Source organism: Anabrus simplex, chromosome 1 (genome assembly GCF_040414725.1).
Source record: "Anabrus simplex isolate iqAnaSimp1 chromosome 1, ASM4041472v1, whole genome shotgun sequence".
NCBI classification, from domain to species: domain Eukaryota; kingdom Metazoa; phylum Arthropoda; class Insecta; order Orthoptera; family Tettigoniidae; genus Anabrus; species Anabrus simplex.
The window spans coordinates 131,888,977-131,907,284 of NC_090265.1; the positions used below are offsets into that span (position 1 = coordinate 131,888,977).

General features: G+C 39.3%; 1 protein-coding gene across 1 annotated transcript in view; it reads right to left on the reverse strand.

The window, feature by feature from the left end:
* The window catches only part of LOC136884816 (uncharacterized), a 50,515-nt gene that overhangs the window by 22,027 nt on the left and 10,180 nt on the right, over positions 1–18,308 (reverse strand). Inside the window, exons 2-4 of the mRNA XM_067157108.2 lie at positions 14,471–14,556; positions 9,267–9,404; positions 9,050–9,172 (exon numbers count right to left, since the gene is read on the reverse strand). Of these exons, the coding sequence (XP_067013209.2) occupies positions 9,050–9,172; positions 9,267–9,404; positions 14,471–14,556 (347 nt within the window). The remainder of the gene's footprint in view (positions 1–9,049; positions 9,173–9,266; positions 9,405–14,470; positions 14,557–18,308) is intronic.

Consider the following 18,308-nt stretch of genomic DNA (forward strand, 5'->3'; position numbering starts at 1 on the left):
TCTTATGAATCTAACAGCCTCTAAATGGCATGCACAGCTATCAACACATTTATTACCAGTTTTTGGACTTATTTCTCAATACACAAGACAATGAAAAATCTTCACTCTTATTTCTTATGGCTAGCTTTGCATTTTATTAATGAATTATTCCATTTCTAAAATTCAGTTGCTGCTGAGATAGAAATAAGCAGGCAAAGAGTAAGGCATGTGTTAATCATAATACAGCCCACTACGTTCTCTATGATATTCTTATAACTTACTCTCAGGGTCTCGGGGGCTTGGAACTACAGGGTCCTTCACTCAACATGGGGCTGGCCGTAGTACAGTGGGTAGATGGGCGAGCTGGTCAGACGAGCACATGGCAACTTGCAGAGCTTGGGGCTGGGAGAGCGCCTGTATGAATCACATGTAAATAACAAGCACACATAACACATAATCAAAGTAAAATAATTTCTCACCTTGTCATAGAAGATGTTGAAAATGTCCTCCACCTGCATCTACACATTTCTGGCTTCATCTAAGAAAATTTTCATTCATACGCATTAGTTAATTTACTGAGATAGCCTCAATTTCTCTCATGATATTTTGTTTGAGTTCATCTACAGTGTGAGGGTTTGTTGCCTAAACCTTATTTTTCAATTTTTCCCATAAATAAAAATTGCAAACCATAAGATCTGGGGATCTTATGCACCACAATGGTTTACTAATTATTCTGTTGTCAAAAATTTCCTCAATTAAACTTAATGACTTGTTAGCCGTACGTGCAGTTGCCGATTCTTGCTGGAAATATCCAGGCTGGCATTCATTGTCCGTTAATTGTTAAAAAATGGTACGAGAATGTCATTCTTATATCTTTGCCCAGTGATTTTGGTTTCAAAAACTATAGGCCATTTTATCCTGTCTGAAGTTACTGCCGCTAACACTCCCATTTTCACACTGTAGATGAACTCAAGCAAAATATCATGAGAGGCTATCTTGGTAGCTGAACTAATGCGTATGAATGAAAATTTCCTTAGATGAAGCCAGAAATGTGTAGATGCATGTGGAAGACATTTTCAACACATTCTGTGACAAGGTGAGAAATTATTTTACTATGATTATGCGTTATTATGTGTGCTTGTTATTCAGTCATTTTGTCATTGTCCAGGTCTCTGCTGCATATGTCAGTATTTGTGAGTAGTACATCTTTACATTTCATTGGTACTTCCTTCCTCCACACCAGGTTTCTCACACTGATAGAATCTGTTGAATCAACTTAATGATCTACCTTCTCAGCCCTCCATCCTGCATCAGTTTGCTTCGTGAGTACTTGAAGCTCTCCACAATATCAAGGTTTTGTTCCCTTATTTTATCTTAAGCTGTGCAGGAGCAGAGCACAACCTCATCAAAATAATATTCAATTTTTTAAATATTAATATCATTTACATAATCCTCCTCCTCTAATAAACACCATTGTACTCCTTTCCATGCTGATTTTCATTCCATAATTTTCAGTAATCTCACTCAACATGTTGAGTTACCCTTGCACATCCCCTCTGTTTCCTCTCCACACCACAATATCATCCTCAAACCTTCAGCTACCTGTCCCCATATTTTATCTTTGTCTCCTTCACAATTTTGTTCATAACTATTATGAATAACAGTGGTGACAGCACTCTTCCTTGTAGTAGTCCAGTTTCATTTCAAAACAATTTTATTCTCCCCATATGTATCCGGACACTGGGAACAATTTTTGTACACTGCTGTCACATACGAGGAGGTACCCAAAAAACCTGATTTATTTTTTAAAAACTACATATTTTCAAATTTTTTACAAAACAACCTTATCACCTTCAAGATACTCTCCATTACAACTACTACATTTGTTCAACCGGTGCTTCCACTGTTCAAAACTTTTTTTTTGTAGTCATCTTTAGAAATGGCTGACAGCTCCACCCTCATTTTTTTCTTAACCTCTTGAGTGTTGTCAAATCAGTGCCATTTCATGCCCCTTTTCTTGCATGGAAATAAGAAAATGTCGCACGGAGCCAGGTGAGGCGTGAGGCAGCCGAACCATGCCATTTTTAGCCAAAAACTGTCTAACAGAGATGACTATGCGTGTAGGTGCGTTGTCGTGGTGGACAGACTAGTCTCCTGTCTGCCACAAATCGGGTTTTTTTGACAAACACTGTTGCACAATCTTCTTAAAACTTTCCAATAAAAGATTTGTATGTTGCTTACTTAAACTTATCATCATAAAAAACTTAACAAGAACAAAACACCACTAGCAAAAGCAATCTCTGTAGATGAACAGAACAAGCCAGGTCGACAACACTGGCGGCACTAAACCTGCAATGAGTTGCGCTGTGCACATCTAACGGCAGAAATGCTTAATACACAAGCTTCACCCATGGCAATGTTATTCCGGTTATTTTTGGGTACCCCTCGTATTCTATCATATGTTTTCCAAATCCTTTCCATTTCAGTACTTTCCATACCTTTGTTCTAGGTATGCAATAGTAAGGAATTGTACTACCATATCTCTTTCATATTCCCAATGTTACTCCATTAACTGCAAAGTCTCTGTGGCTTAGGAGGCAGTGCGCCGTCCTCTCACTGCTGGGTTCCGTGGTTCACTTCCCGGTCACTCCATGTGAGATGTTTGCTGGGCAAAGTGGAGGCGGGAGAGGTTTTCTTCCGGGTATTATAGTTTGTCTTGTCATCTCTCATTCCAGCAACACTCTTCAATATCATTTCACTTCATCTAAAAAGTGAAGGCCCTTGGAGGGGTGGAAGGTAAAGACTTCCACCATCCGTAACCTCGGAACTTAATCGGGTAGAGTGGTTATCTCTATGCCCGACCGCCTTTGCCCTTAGGAATTAACTTGGTACTCATTTTTGGTGTAGGCTAAGTGATCCTCAGGGCTATATGCACCTCCAGAAGTGGAAATCTTGTTTCTTAAATTTTTTGACTTCCTGACAGGGATTCGAACCCACATCCTTCCGGGCGAACCGAGCATGCCTTTACCACCTCGGCCAGGCAGCCCCTATTTGACTTCATCTGTCAGTCATTAATCATTGTCCCAGTGGATTGCGACAGGCTTCGGCAGCCAGCACAATTCCTATCCTCATCGTTAGATGGGGAGCATTCATTCCATTCTTGACCTGATCAAATGACTTGAAACAGGCTGTGGATTTTCATTTCATTCCGTTAACTGCGTCGTAATGAAAATGGGGTCCAGTGTTGAACTTCTATTTCAAAAGCCATATTATTCTACTTGCATTTGTCCTTCAACTTTTCTTCTCATTCTCTTTCCTAGTATCCTTTCATATATTTGGGTATGTGGAAAACTGGGAGTGAGATTTCTAGATCCTAATGAGTGGTTAGGAGATAGGAATTTGTGCTCAGACGGCCTGCACTTGAACCGTGATGGTACGTATAAGTTAGGAAGTTTGTTTAAAAGGGTTATAGGGAGGTACATTCAGGGAAACAGGGTGGACTAGGGAGCGGTGATAAGGGAACAGAGATCTGGGCGTCAAGTAAGGGTGACATAAAAGTGTTAGTGTTAAACTGTAGAAGTATTGTAAAGAAAGGAATAGATATATACTTACCAGATATTGTAACAGGAGTTGAATCATGGTTGAGAAATGATATAATGGATGTAGAAATTTTCTCTTGGAACTGGAGTGTTTATTTTAGAGATAGGATAGGAATAGTAGGAGGGGGAGTAGTCATTCTGGTGAAAGAATAATTTGTAAGGTACAAAGATGACAAACATGAAATTATAGGTGTAAGGCTCATCTCTAAATATCATTGGATCGAACCAACCTATTCGCAGAATCTCACAACTTTATTGAGGTCTTTTTACAGTTGCTCAGAATCCTGTGAGTTATTACCCTGTACAGTACAACAGCATCTGCAAAAGGCCTTAAATGTGATTCTAGTTCTTTTACTCATAAAAGTAACAGGTAGGGACCCGCATAGAGGCAGCCCTGCCCGGAGAGTGGCGCCCCTGCCTGTGTGAGTCCCAGAGCACACTAATCCGGTGTGTAACATCTGGTAAAGGGTCCCAGCACAGGGTAACAAATGAAGACATCAACGGCAGTAAAAGCGGAGAATATGATTTGGTACGGTGGAGCTGATGGAGGAGGCAACCCGTTCCCCTGGGGGTAGTACAGAGGGTATGGCTTTAATATACTGGGACACCCTCTCTCCAGGGGACATAACTATGGATGGCCCTAACACAGGGTAATGTGCCCAACGGCAAAACAGGTGGAAGAGGATCCATTTCCAATGTTATGGTTTCCCAATGGCTGTAGAGGCGGAAGAGGATAAAGCCAGACAGGCTGGCTATAAAGGCGCTACTCAACTAATTTGGAGTCTGCGGCAGTCCGTTGCAGTTTTGGAGCTTGATACTGCCTCTCTCATACTACATGTGCCGTGGTGAAAGGTTCTGAAATCATAGTGTGGGGACCTCCTCCCTGAAAGTTGAGGTCCACCCTAAACAAAGTCATGCTTATGGCATTTTCTCCTGCTACTCCTACGAAGTCCAATGGTGATGGGATAAGGATGGTGGAAGCAGGTCGAGGGTAAAATCGGAAGCTTCTAGTCTGGACCTGCACGTTGGCGGCAGATGTGTGATGGTCACCTTTCCTGAGACTTGGTGGCTACTCAGGGATCCGGTCCTGCATCTGTGTCTGGGCTGGCCTGTTTCGGATCACTGCTGCCCACCCTGAATGGGGAAGGCCCTAGAAAATGTGGGCTAAACATCAGTAGCCACACTCAGATCCCAGCTGAGAAACCGCACGCAGAGGGACACCCCAATTTTGTGGTCGTAAACATGAGAGAACTTTGATTATAGGATCGTGGAATATCAGAACTTTACTAGACAGTAATACCAGACCTGAAAGACAAACGGCTCTTGTCATTCATGAGCTAGCAAGACTTAACATTGATGTTGCCGTACTAAGTGAAACAAGATTAATGAATGAGTGAAAACTTACTGAATCTAGTTCAGGCTATACCATCTTCTGGAAATGGAAAAATGCAGGTAAACATTGAATTAGTTGTGTTGGATTTGCAGTGAAAACTAAACTGGTAAACATGCTTAGGTTAAGACCTACTGCAGTTAATGAAAGACCCATGACCCTCCGCATACCACTCTCTGGAGATAAATTCATCTCTGCTTATGGCCCTACTTTGAACAGCTCTGAAAATTCTAAGAATCAATTCTACCATCAACTGAACACAGTACTTTCCAAAGTGCTACCATGGTTAAATTATTATTATTACTTGGCGAGTTCATTGCTAGAGTGGGTAGAGATAATCGTTTATGGGGGAATGTCATTGAAGCATAGTAAACTGCAGTGCAAATGGATTACTTCTTCTTGGACTCTGTGCAGAGCATGAACTCTTCATCACCAATGCACAATTCCATTTACCAACCAGATACAAGACTGCATGGATGCACTCATGTTCAAACCACTGGCACCTCATTGATCACGTCATAACCCGACAACGTGACAAGAAAGATGCCCTCATCACAAAGACAGCTAAAAACATCAATAACTGTTGGATGGATCATAGACTTCTTATTAGCCAACTCAGAATTTTGGTGCACCAGAAACCACATATTCGTTTCACAAACCCTTCAAGAAAGAAATTTAATACCTCCAAACTTCAAAATGAAACCGTTGCTAAAGAATTCCAAAATTCCATAACAGAGCAGCTGACTTCCAATCCAATCAAAACCAAAGATGTGGAGCTGGAATGGGCCACACTTCAAACTATCATCAAAAATTTGGCAGAAAAAACAATTAGCTATGAGAAAAGGAAGAGTAATGACTGGTTTGATGATAATAATAAAAACATTCTGAAACTAATTAGTAAAAAAAGGAAGCCTACTTATCCCTTACACAAAACCCTTCCTCTGTAGTGAAGAAAGCATGTTTCCAAGAGCTTAAGATGAAATGTCAGGCTGGTATAAGACAGATGAAAAATGAATAGTGGCAGCAGAAAGCCAAGGAACTCCAGACTTTGTCTGATACCAGAGACCTTCAGAGTTTCTACGAAAAACTAAAGGAAATTTTTGGGCCTTCTCGCTCTTCATCAGGTGCGCTGAAAGCCATTGACAATGACACCGTCCTTACAGACAGTCAAGTCATATTAAGATGCTGGAAGGAACACTTCAGCCTACTTTTGAATCGAAGCTCAACTGCTGCCGAAGACTTCCTCCAATATGTGCCACAACATCCTCTGCAACTTTGGATGGCAGTCCAACCAGCCTTCCATGAATTCACCAAAGCCCTCTAAAATATGAAACCAAGAAAATCTCCCAGACCAGATAACATCCCTCTAGAACTTATTCAAAGTGGAGGACTATCTTTGAAGACCAGGATTTTCTCCCTAATTCTAGTAATTTGGGAAACACAGAAGGTACCTGCCGACATGAAAAACCATTTTTAAGAAAGGTGATTGAAGTGTCTGTAGCAATTATCGTAGCATTTCCCTACTATCCATAGCAGGAAAAGTTCTAGGAAGGATTTTGTTGAACTGTCTTCATGACTGTCTCCGAAATGGTACTCTCTGAGTCTCAATCTGGGTTTCGGGCCTCAAGAGGTACCATTGACATGATCTTTTGTGCTAGACAAATCCAAGAGAAATGCAGAGAAAAACAAGCCCCACTTCTTTTGGTATTTTACAGTCTGGAAAAGACCTTTGATTCTGTTCCTAGAGAAGCTGTGTGGATGGTATTACGGCACTTAAGCTGTGCTGTCCTGACCGTTTTGTAGGCTTAATCCAGGCTGCGTGCTTGCCTCCACTCTTTTCACCCTGTACTTGGCAGCCACGCTTCACGAGTCTTCTACCATCGACCATATGAGTGTGGAAATTAAGTTTCGGTATGATGGTGGACTGTTCAACCAAACCAGGCTCTGTTCTCAGAGATTGACTCATAATACTTGGATAATGGAGCTTCAATATGCTGATGACAATGCAACACCTGCCCATACTCTTGAGGAGCTTCAAACATCCATCAACTGTTTTAAGGAAGCTTATGAACAATTTGATCTGACTATCAACACCCATAAGACTATAGTACTTGCACAGCCGGCACCAGGTGGTACTGTCCCTGAACTAAATGTCACAATAGCAGGAACACCTCTTGAACAAGTAGTCCAATTCACCTATCTTGGCAGTATTCTAACTATATACTGCAACTCAGAAAAGGATGTGGAAAATAGAATACGCTCTGCCCATGCAGCTTACAGCCGCCTCTCCCACCGAGTTTTCTTGAATAAGGATCTCAAATTATATACCATTACCAAACTAATGGTGTACCGAGCTGTAGTCATAACAATATTATGATATGGATGTGAAACCTGGACACTTTATCGTCGTGACATAAAGAAACTGGAACACTTCCATCAGCAGAAACTTAGATCCATCATGAACATCAAATGGGATGACTACATGAGCAATACAGCAGTTCTTGACAACGCGCATATAAACAGCATAGAAGCCTTCATCATCACTCATTGGCGTAGATGGGTTGATCACATCCAGCATATGAATGATAGTAGACTGCCTAAACAACTTCTCTACGGTGAGATTGGTCATGGCAAAAGGCCTCAAGGTGCTCCTTTGAAACGTTATAAAGACCAGCTTAAGAAGACTATGAATAGCACCAACATAAATGCTGACAGCTGGGCAACAACTGCACAAAACCATGTTCTCTGGCACAAAGCTACTGCAGAAGGTTTTTGAGCAGGCACATCGTAGACAAGAAATTGAAACACATGAAAAGCAGAAACTATGTAAGATCCAACCACGTCCTCCACCCACCTTTAGATATGACTTGTGTGGCCGCATGTTTCATGCAAAGATTGGCTTGATCAGTCACCAGTGACATCTCCACAGAGCCAACAGACTTTAAGAGGAACTGCAGAAGAAAAACATATTCTTGGAAACGAGTAGCAGCCGACGACGATGACTCATATAATTTACACAAGAAAATATAAATGACCCAACTCGATAGCTGCAGTCGCTTAAGTACGGTACCTGGAGAACAATATGTGTTGGAGGTAAATAAGAATTTCATGTTTAGTGACATTGTTCATATAGGGAAAGGTAAGATGACAAAGTGGGGCAGACACTCACCAAGAAGAAATCCACGCTCACGTACTTTTGCTGAAAATATAGTGACTCATCCTCCTTGTGTAAAAGGCATTGCAAAAGACACACACACTATTTTAGAAAGTTGAAAATTGTTTTTCCAAGTGCAGTTATAATAAATTGGGTTTTATTACTATTTGTAATTTTATTTTTTATTTTTAACGTTCTCTATAACCATTTGAGATTTATTCTTATGTTCATTTAATGAGTTAATACATTTACGCTTGAAATCAGTTGGTATTTATAATGTAAACACGTCCTATCATACCGTGAACATTTTGCTCAATGCGCGACCACTCGCATTACTTTCATCCTAGCGACCACTGGCGGGTTAAAAATGGCAGGAGGGCTGGTATGTGGTTGAAATGGTACATGCAGCTCACCTCCATTGGGGGGTGTGCCTGAAAAGAGCTGCACCACCTCGAGATGAGGACACGAATTTACTTTAATACCTACTCTAATTTTCTGAGTTGTATTTTCTAGAAATTTGACACACATTCAACTACTCTTTTGTCTAGTCCAATAACTTTTATTTTTGTCCATAGTCGCCCATGATCTATGCTATGAAAAGTTCAATAGCAATGCAGACAGTTTGACCTCCTGAACCTAAAATAACCACTATATCTTGCTAGAATTCTAGAAGTTGACCCTCACTGAAGCAAATTTTCCAAACATTGAACTGCCTTCTATCAAACCAGTTAGTAATTTTGCAAACCTGTCTAATATTTTCAGAAAAAATGCTTTCCCAGAGCTTATATTGCAACAAGCTGTAAGCCTGTAATTATCTGCTTTATGTTTATCACCCTTTCCTTTGTATACTGGGGCTACTATGCAACTCTCCAATCAATTCAAAGGCCTATAGCTCCTTCATACAAATGCTAATGAAGGCATTTTTACCTGAATCCTTCTCCTCCTGAGTAAATCTTAGCATTGCTGATGAAGATGAACAGTTTTCTCATTCCTTCATTGGTATCAACAAAAGAACCATTGATCTTCAGCTGAGGAACTCCACGTGATATACTGGAACACAAATCTTATAGTAAATAATTTCATAAATTGAATAGTGCCATTATTAAACTATTTTGTTATAAATCATACGATCAAGATAACTTACACAACTTTGTAATTGTTGTTTGCTCGAGACAGAAGTGCTTCTAAGTCAGCTAGATCTATCAAATCTGATGCTTGATAGCCTTCACTACTTGTGTGAACATTACTGGTTTCAATATCATTGTCAAGGTCAGCATCACGCCTGAAAAATTTAAGATAAACTAGTATACATATACTGTCCCGATAGCTTTCCATGTCTGGTAATTGTTCTAAATGATAAGTCCTTCTTTTCCAAAGTGATGTAAGAAATGTTTTAAGCTAGATAAGGAAGACTATAAATGAAGTGTAAATTACCCAGCCAAGATCTCAAGGATATACAGTTACTGCATATGGCTGAGAATTTCAATAAGGTTGCTTTGTACTACAGAGAGTCCAAAAAAAATATTGACTTAAAGATTTGTGCACGAAGAGTGATCTATTGTATTTCACCAAAGGAAGTATTTAAATATAATTTTGTGCACCTGCGCTGCAGAATAAATTTCGCCGTCAGTATTTTGTTGGATCACTTTACATCTGGACAAATACTTCGATGTGATCAGACATGGAGTCAGAGTTTAACTCTGTAGCATATTTGCCTGTAGTTGTTGAAAATTAAGCTTTAAATCATGAGCACATTAATGTAGGGAAATTTGGCATTCCATCTGCTTTTTCAAATGTTTGATGGATAAGATGTTAGATGACCGGACACACCATGAAGGTGTTGAAACATGAAATTAACACTCCAGGGAATATCAAGCTCTTTGAGGGTGAATAACTATCATACATGATAGTTCCCCAGAATGGGACATAAGCTGCCATAAAGTGAGGCAAGGACTGCAGCTCTTACCTACAGTCCTCTCCCTCCGGGTGATCTGACAGGGTTTCCCAGAACAGATCTGGCATGTGTAGATACCTCTACATTTCCATTGCTCATAACATAATCCGGCTATGAAGTCTGAACAGTGCAAAGGATGGGCTGTTCACGTTGCCTATCGTGGTCCAATTACACAGTCTCTCTGAGTCTCTTTGCCCTGATCTCTAGTGCACCTTCAAAGAATGCCTATTGTTCATCAGTCACAATTGGATTTACGGTTACCAACTCACACAGACAATAATTCCAGACATTACCATTATATATCAGTAGATCCTCTGTGGCTCAGGCGGCAGTGCACTGGCCTCTCACCGCTTGGTTCCGTGGTTCAAATCCTGGTCACTCCATGTGAGATTTGTGCTGAACAAAGCGGAGGCAGGACTCCGGTTTTTCCTGCCATCTTTCATTCTAGCAACAGTCTCCAATTTCATTTCATCTGTCAGTCATTAATCATTGTCCCAGAACAGGCTTCGGCAACCAGGACAATTCCTATCCTCACCGCTTCATTCATTTCATTCATGACCCAGTTGAATGATTGGAAACAGGCTGAGGATTTTCATTCATTACTGCTATAACTGTGTTTGTTTACGGGTTGTGCAGTGTGCTTGCAGCAACTTTTTAATGTGGTTCCTGACTGATAATGTGTTCTTCAGTGTTCAAAAGGCAAAGCTTGCCATCTGAAGAAACAATTTGTGCACCAATTATGCTGCCGGGTGTGTGTACTGCATTTTTGCTGACTGCTAGTAAAATAATTTGGCTAAAGCAGTGAACATTGCATTAACTGAAATTTAATTTTTAATACAAGGCTAATTTCAAAATTAAAATTAAAATGTTGCCATTGAGAAGAAATTCCAGGTACAAGAAAAGATTCAAATATTTTCAACATGAGACACGTTCAAGCCTTCTGCCTGGTTGAGATATGTCGATGACACATTTGTTATCCATATTTTTGGATCACTTGCACAGCATACATCCAAACATTAAATTTACCATGGAGACTGAACATGGAGAATGTTTGCCATCCTTGGATGTTTTGGTTTCTAGGAAATCAGATGGAACTTTAGGTCATTCGGTTTACCGTAGTCCCCCCCATTCTAATAGATATCTTGATGGGTCCTCTCATCACCATCCTTTCGAAAATGTTCTGTGCTTAACACCCTTATCAGCCAAGCAAGGGAGGTTTGTGAGGAGGATAAATTACATGGTGAACTTGAGTTCCTAACCAGAACATTCCTGAGCAATGGCTACTGAAGGAAATACATTGATGATGTGCTACATCCTAAGTCAAAATACAAATTGTTACATTATTCTTGTCCTTTGAGTCTGGCCTTCTTGCCGTACGTACAATCTGGCATGGATAGAACTGGCAATATTCTCAGAAGGCACAATATCAAGATCATTTTTAAGCATAAAATCGTCATAGGCGATTGCTTGTGGTCTGTTAAAGATCCTATTATGTTAAACTGTGCTGGAATACATAGGATTCCTTGTTCCTGTGGATCTGCTTATGTTGGCCAAACATGTAGGAAGTTAGCAACGAGGGTTAAGGAACATCGCAGGCACTTTTGTCTTTACCAGCCAGAGAAGTCTGCTGTGGCAGAACATGCTATACATAATGACCATCAAATACTTTATGATGCAACTTCTGTCATTTATAAAGAGAAACATTTTATACTTAAAATCATTTGTGAGGTGATAGAAATTGCTAAATACTGGAATAATTTGAACAAAGGTGATGGCTATATACTGAGTAGCTCATGGCTACCCTCCATAGTTAACTCGTCAATATCTTTCTCCTTGACTCTGGAGGCCCTGGAATGAGCTATATTTCTAACAGGGAACTCTATCTTGAGTGTGGTTACTATGGAGTGACAGCTGCTCTGAAGACCATCTAGGTCGCAAGTATTTGATAAATTAAAATTAAATATTTATTCCACCTTATTGATACTATATATTTATTGCCTTAAGCAATTTCTTCAGTTAGTACAACTAACTAAATATAAATATTTAATTTTAATTTATCAAATACTTTAGACATCGATATGGATCATGAAATTGATTGACTGCTTGGTCGCAGGTTCAAAACGCGTCAGCATATTATAAGCATTACATGACCCAATATTCCCAAAATTAAGTATTATAATGTCATTTAGTGGTCATGAAAGTCTACGTCTTAAAATAAAATGCTGAGACTGTACCTTAATTAAGGCAATCACCACTACCTTCCCAGACCAAAACTTCTCCTATCCCTTTCAGCCCCAGGTCGTACGTTTGTGCGAGTTCAGTTTTATTTTTCTAACTGCTAAACTAAGTCACTTATGTGCTTCGAACCGGACTACAACGATTGTGCGGGTTCCGCGCTACATCATTCAACTGTTTTTTGTTTGTCTACCTGTCTACAGGAAGCAGCAGTGACTGGTAAACAATGGTGTTAAAAACTGACCATGTGCTCTCAAGGTAAGTGCTTCATATTTTTAAAAATACGACGTCGTTGGTTTATGTTTGGGAATGTGTTACTTGTAGACATTACAGTTATTGATTTTATGACCATTAGTTAGTTGTAAATACAATAATATTAATTTATACTTGCATCAAAGTTCAAGTAGCACAATTGTGGCAGTCAGTCTTTGCTTCAGGTCGGTGGGAATTCTAACCTCAAATTGAAATATTACTTTGTAAGCAGTATTTTTGAAGTAATTCATATTTATAGAATAACTGTACAATATTTATGCCCAATTCCATATTATTTATGCTTACAGGTGTATCTGAGGATCAGATATTATATTGTTTGGACAACTCTGATATTAGTGATTTGTCAAGTGATGAAGATGACTGGGCACCCACGGGATCAACACTTGTTGATGGATATGTGCATTCTGACAATACCGTTGTAGTTGCGGAATGGAAAGACTCCCTAAGAGTTCTTGTTGCTTCTACTGTGCCAGGATTGAACCCCTAGCCAAGGTAAGAAGGTGGTCCAAAAATGAAGACAAATATATTGAAGTCGACTGCCCTTTTTTGATTAAGTATTACAATGAGCACATGGGGAGCGTAGATATTTGCAATCAACGAGATAGAATTCAAAATATTAAAATCAGAGAAGAGCTAAATGTAGAACCGTTAGAACAGAACTTACAGAAAGCAGGACTGAGATGGTTCGAACATGTAAAACGAGTGGGAAAGGAACGGGTAGCAAGAAGGGAATTGGAAAGAGAAAGAGACCAGTTGGAAGAATGAGAAGAAGGTGAATGGGTCAGATTTGGAAGGACATTAGAGAAGCTGAAAACGATGTGGCAGAAGTAATGGAGCAGGAAAAGTGAAAGGACAGAAAAGAGTGGAGGAGGCTTGTTAACCACACCCGGGCGACTGGAGTGGGACATTGATGATGATGATGATGATGATGAATTAGAATGCTACCGAGCATGGTTCAGGACAAAGAAATGGACCTTGAAATGATTCTCCACTTTCTGGATACAAGCATTGTTAATAGTTGGCTACAGTACCGGGAGGACTGCTGAGCAAACAGAGTTCCCAAAAGTAAGATTCTCGATCTTCTAATTTTTGAATGACAGTGGGGCAAGCATTGGTTGCAACTCCAGACAGAGAGAGAGAGAAGAAAAGTAGATGAGGATGATTGAAGTTGAAGACAAACCTGCAAGAAGGAGACGAAGATCTGCACCCCATCTCTTAAGCCTGTCTACGAAAAGACATGACGGGTACGACCACTGGCCCAATGTTGATAAAATAGCTTTACCACGCTTTTGTCAGTACGAAGCTTGTAAAAGTAGAACCAGAACCCATTGCATTAAATGTGATTTATTTTTGTGCATTTCAAATGATAAACATAAGGTAAAAAGTTGAAGAATGTTGAAAAGACTTTGTGTGTGAGTTTGTGTATAAGTGGGTGGAGGTGGGGGGTAATAGTCACCACTGCTGCATATTTTTAATGTAAGTTTTGATTTTTAATCATTTCTATACTTGTGAGTAATGTTATTCCTTGTATTTTGACTGTAAATTTTGTAAATATGATGTAACACCTAACTAGGCTAAGCAGGTTAAGTAGTATTAAATAAAGCCTAACCAGCACAAACGTGCTAGTCAAGTTTTGAAAATATCAATATTGGAATTCTTAAAATATTTTTCCGTGATTCTGCATGTCAAACAATGGGTATAAACATGCATTGCAGAGAAAAATTCAGAAAAAAATCTCTCAGGGCTGAAAGGGCTATTCCATTATTTTTGAAAGCCCATAAGAGTTTGTGTGATGTTAAACACAAAGCAAAATCAATTTTTAAAAAGAGAATAACCATTGAAAGTAACATTTATAAATAAAAGATTTAATGAGTATTCTACTGTACCTGCCTCTCTGTTGGCTGTGAAAATGTACTTGCAATTCTGCTGTTGCACAAACTAGACAGATGAAATTCAGATATAGCACCAAAACCTGAAACATCCATAATAATAGACATTAGCAGGAAACATAACATTTTCCCATGTTAATTGTAATCATAACAAACTGTGCTGCTTTTCCTTGAACATTTCTAGTTCTCATATCAAGTAGTCTTGGTGAGGGTCCCATATACTGGAGCCATGCTTTAACTGTGGTCTTACCAGAGACTTATTATCTGCGCACTTTTTAGCGATAGATTTACACCCTAGTGCTGAATCGGTCGACTTCAGTTATCTTTGAGATTCGTATTGGCAACCTTTGAAACACAAACTAAGAATTGCTTATGATCGCTGTGTGACATCTGGCGTACACTTTACGTGCTCGTATTGTTGTTTACACAGCAATGCCAAACTACAGAATTCATGCTAGGGACAAGTTTTGCATCGAGAAATGTTATATAGTATTATATATATTGTGTGTGTGTGTGTGTGTGTGTGTGTGTGTGTGTGTGTGTGTGTGTGCGTGCGTGCGTGCGTGCGTGCGTGCGTGCGTGCGTGCGTGCGTGCGTGCGTGCGTGCGTGCGTGCGTGCGTGCGTGCGTGTGTGTGTGTGTGTGTGTGTGTGTGACACAGTTGTTGGCGTAAGATAATAAAGGTTTAGAAAATTCATATCGATCGATCATATTATCGATTCAGTTGAGATTTCATTTCCATTCAGTTGGCAGTATTACTGGAACCGGCGATGCTCCCTTCTTACTCCTCAACCCAGTACAAAAATCTATCACTAAAAAGTGCGCGTACAATATATGCCCTCTCCTTTACATCCTTACTACCTCTCATTACTATCATAACCATATGAAGAGATCTGTAACATTTCTTAACAATTTCTTTAATATGATTTACCCAATGAAGATCAATTAACACCTAGGTACTTACGGTGTTCCCCATGAGGCACTATCACCCCATCAGCACAATAATTAAAATTGAGAGGTCTTTTCCTCTTATAGGCCAGTGAGTAAGTAATGAAATTGGGGGGTTACCTAACAAAAGATCATGTAGTTTTGGACTTTGGATATGTTGTTTGTATCTAGGTGCTTATTAATGATCCAAGTTTTCCAATTTGGCAAACCTATGCTCACGTCAATACAACCACTTTTGTGTCATGTTTTTCAGTTTTTGCTCAATAACTCTTTACTAGTCCATCCTACAAAAACATTACTCTTATCATTTCTTGTAGAGCACAGAATTTTCTACAATTTACTCCCATAACATGTTTTTATAAACTTCATAATTACCAAAGTACAGAGCTTCAAAGAACAAAAGTTTTCCAAAAGTTAAGTAAAACTACCACTAAAACATGGTGTCTATCATCCTAATGATTTATTGGTTCAATTTAAAGAAAAAACAAAATAATTTTGTATCCAAATTATAGATACAGCACATGTATAAAAAGTACAAATAACTTAATACACAATAATAATAATAATAATAATACAAATGATACATGTGTGCAAAAAAGTGATACGTAGAAAAATGTATAGGTACATTAAATTTATGGTTCTACTTGTAGTATCACTTTCATCACCTTCTATAACAAATGTAAAATTGTTGAAACCACTTTTTCCTCAATATCATCATTGTTTGTAACAATCTCAGGGACATTTAGGGATGATTGTCCACAGCAGTTCTTACAAGTAATTGAGCAATGCAAACCAGCCTTTCTGCAGCTGCAGGCCCTAACACATCCTTTCTTACACTGGCAAAAAATTGTCTGTAGCAACAAATCTGGTGCAGCGTTTTTGGTTGTTTTAATTGGAATCATCCCTTGCCTGCCTGTCATCCAGCCCTAATCCAAAGGATACTTTTCCCTTCCCATCCATGTTTGGACTTGATGATATGTGCATAATGCGTGATACTGGGCTGCATCTTGCATTGGTGGTAGTCTGGCAAGGTGAAGCTTGCCTTTAGTCACTGACTTTTTAGTTAGCTGACAGAATAGATCGTCAAGAGTTTGAATATTCATGTCCCCACCATACAAGGCTATGAAAAATTTCTCACTTGCTTTTCCAGTTTGGTCAGGAGTAGTTTCTGAATCTCTGAATGCACTTACTACTTCTACTAAATTAAAGTGCTTCTGAAGAGCACTGCAGAATTTGTTTTCAGCAGTCACCTTTGAGTCTGTGTGTAAAATCTGTATAGAGTATATGCAAAGATACTTCTGTTCAAACACCGTGGTAGTTTTTGATGGATACCCTGATGAATCCACTCAACTAAGCACCAAATCGTGGGAACGATCCCGCCGAGCTGTACTTCACTCTTCTGGTAAAATCCTGTTCAATAAAGCAGCTGCAGTGACAACAGCACAATATAAATTGCTATTGAAATCTAGGTGTATGAATATTAAGAGCTCAGATGGAAAGCCACTTCTAGGGAAAGAAGACAAAGCAGAAAGATGACAGGAACATATCCAACAGTTGTATCAAGGTAAAGATGTAGATAATTTGGTTCTGGAACATGAAGAAGCTGTTGATGCTGATGAAATGGGAGACCCAATTTTGAGGTCAGAGTTTGACAGAGCTGTGAGTGACCTAAATAGGAGCAAGGCACCTGAAATTGATGATATTCCCTCTGAATTACTGACTGCCTTAGGAGAAACCAGCATGGCAAGGTTATTTCATTTAGTGTGCAAGATGTATGAGACAGGAGAAGTCCCATCCGATTTTCGGCAGAATGTTGTTATACCTATTCCCAAGAAAGCTGGTGCTGACAGGTGTGAAAACTACCGCACCATTAGTTTAGTATCTCATGCCTGCAAAATTTTAACACGTATTATTTACAGAAGAATGGAAAAACAAGTTGAAGCTGAATTGGGAGAAGATCAATTTGGCTTCAGAAATGAAGGAACACGTGAAGCAATCCTGACTTTACGTCTGATCTTAGAGGATCGAATCAAGAAGGACAAGCCCACGTACATGGCATTCGTAGATCTAGAAAAGGCATTCGATAATGTTGATTGGACCAAGCTATTTATGATTCTGAAGATGATAGGGATCAGATACCGAGAACGAAGAATCATCTACAATCTGTATAAAAATCAGTCTGCAGTAATAAGAATCGAGGACTTTGAAAAAGAAGCATCAATCCAGAAAGGAGTGAGGCAAGGCTGCAGTTTGTCCCCTCTCCTTTTCAATGTTTACATAGAACAGGCAGTAAAGGAAATCAAAGAGAAATTTGGAAAGGGAATCACAGTCCAAGGAGAGGAAATCAAAACCTTGAGATTTGCCGATGATATTGTTATTTTATCTGAGACTGCAGAAGATCTCGAGAAATTGCTGAATGGTATGGATGAAGTCTTGGGTAAGGAGTACAAGATGAAAATAAATAAGTCCAAAACAAAAGTAATGGAGTGCAGTCGAACGAAGGCAGGTGATGTAGGAAATATTAGATTAGGAAATGAAGTCTTAAAGGAAGTAGATGAATATTGTTACTTGGGTAGTAAAATAACTAACGATGGCAGAAGTAAGGAGGACATAAAATGCAGACTAGCACAAGCAAGGAAGAGCTTTCTTAAGAAAAGAAATTTGCTCACTTCAAACATTGATATCGGAATTAGAAAGATGTTTTTGAAGACTTTCGTGTGGAGCGTGGCATTGTAAGGAAGTGAAACATGGACGATAACTAGCTCAGAAAAAAAGAGAATAGAAGCTTTTGAAATGTGGTGTTACAGAAGAATGCTGAAGGTGAGATGGATAGATCGAATCATGAATGAAGAGATACTGAATCAAATTGGTGAGAGGAGATCGATTTG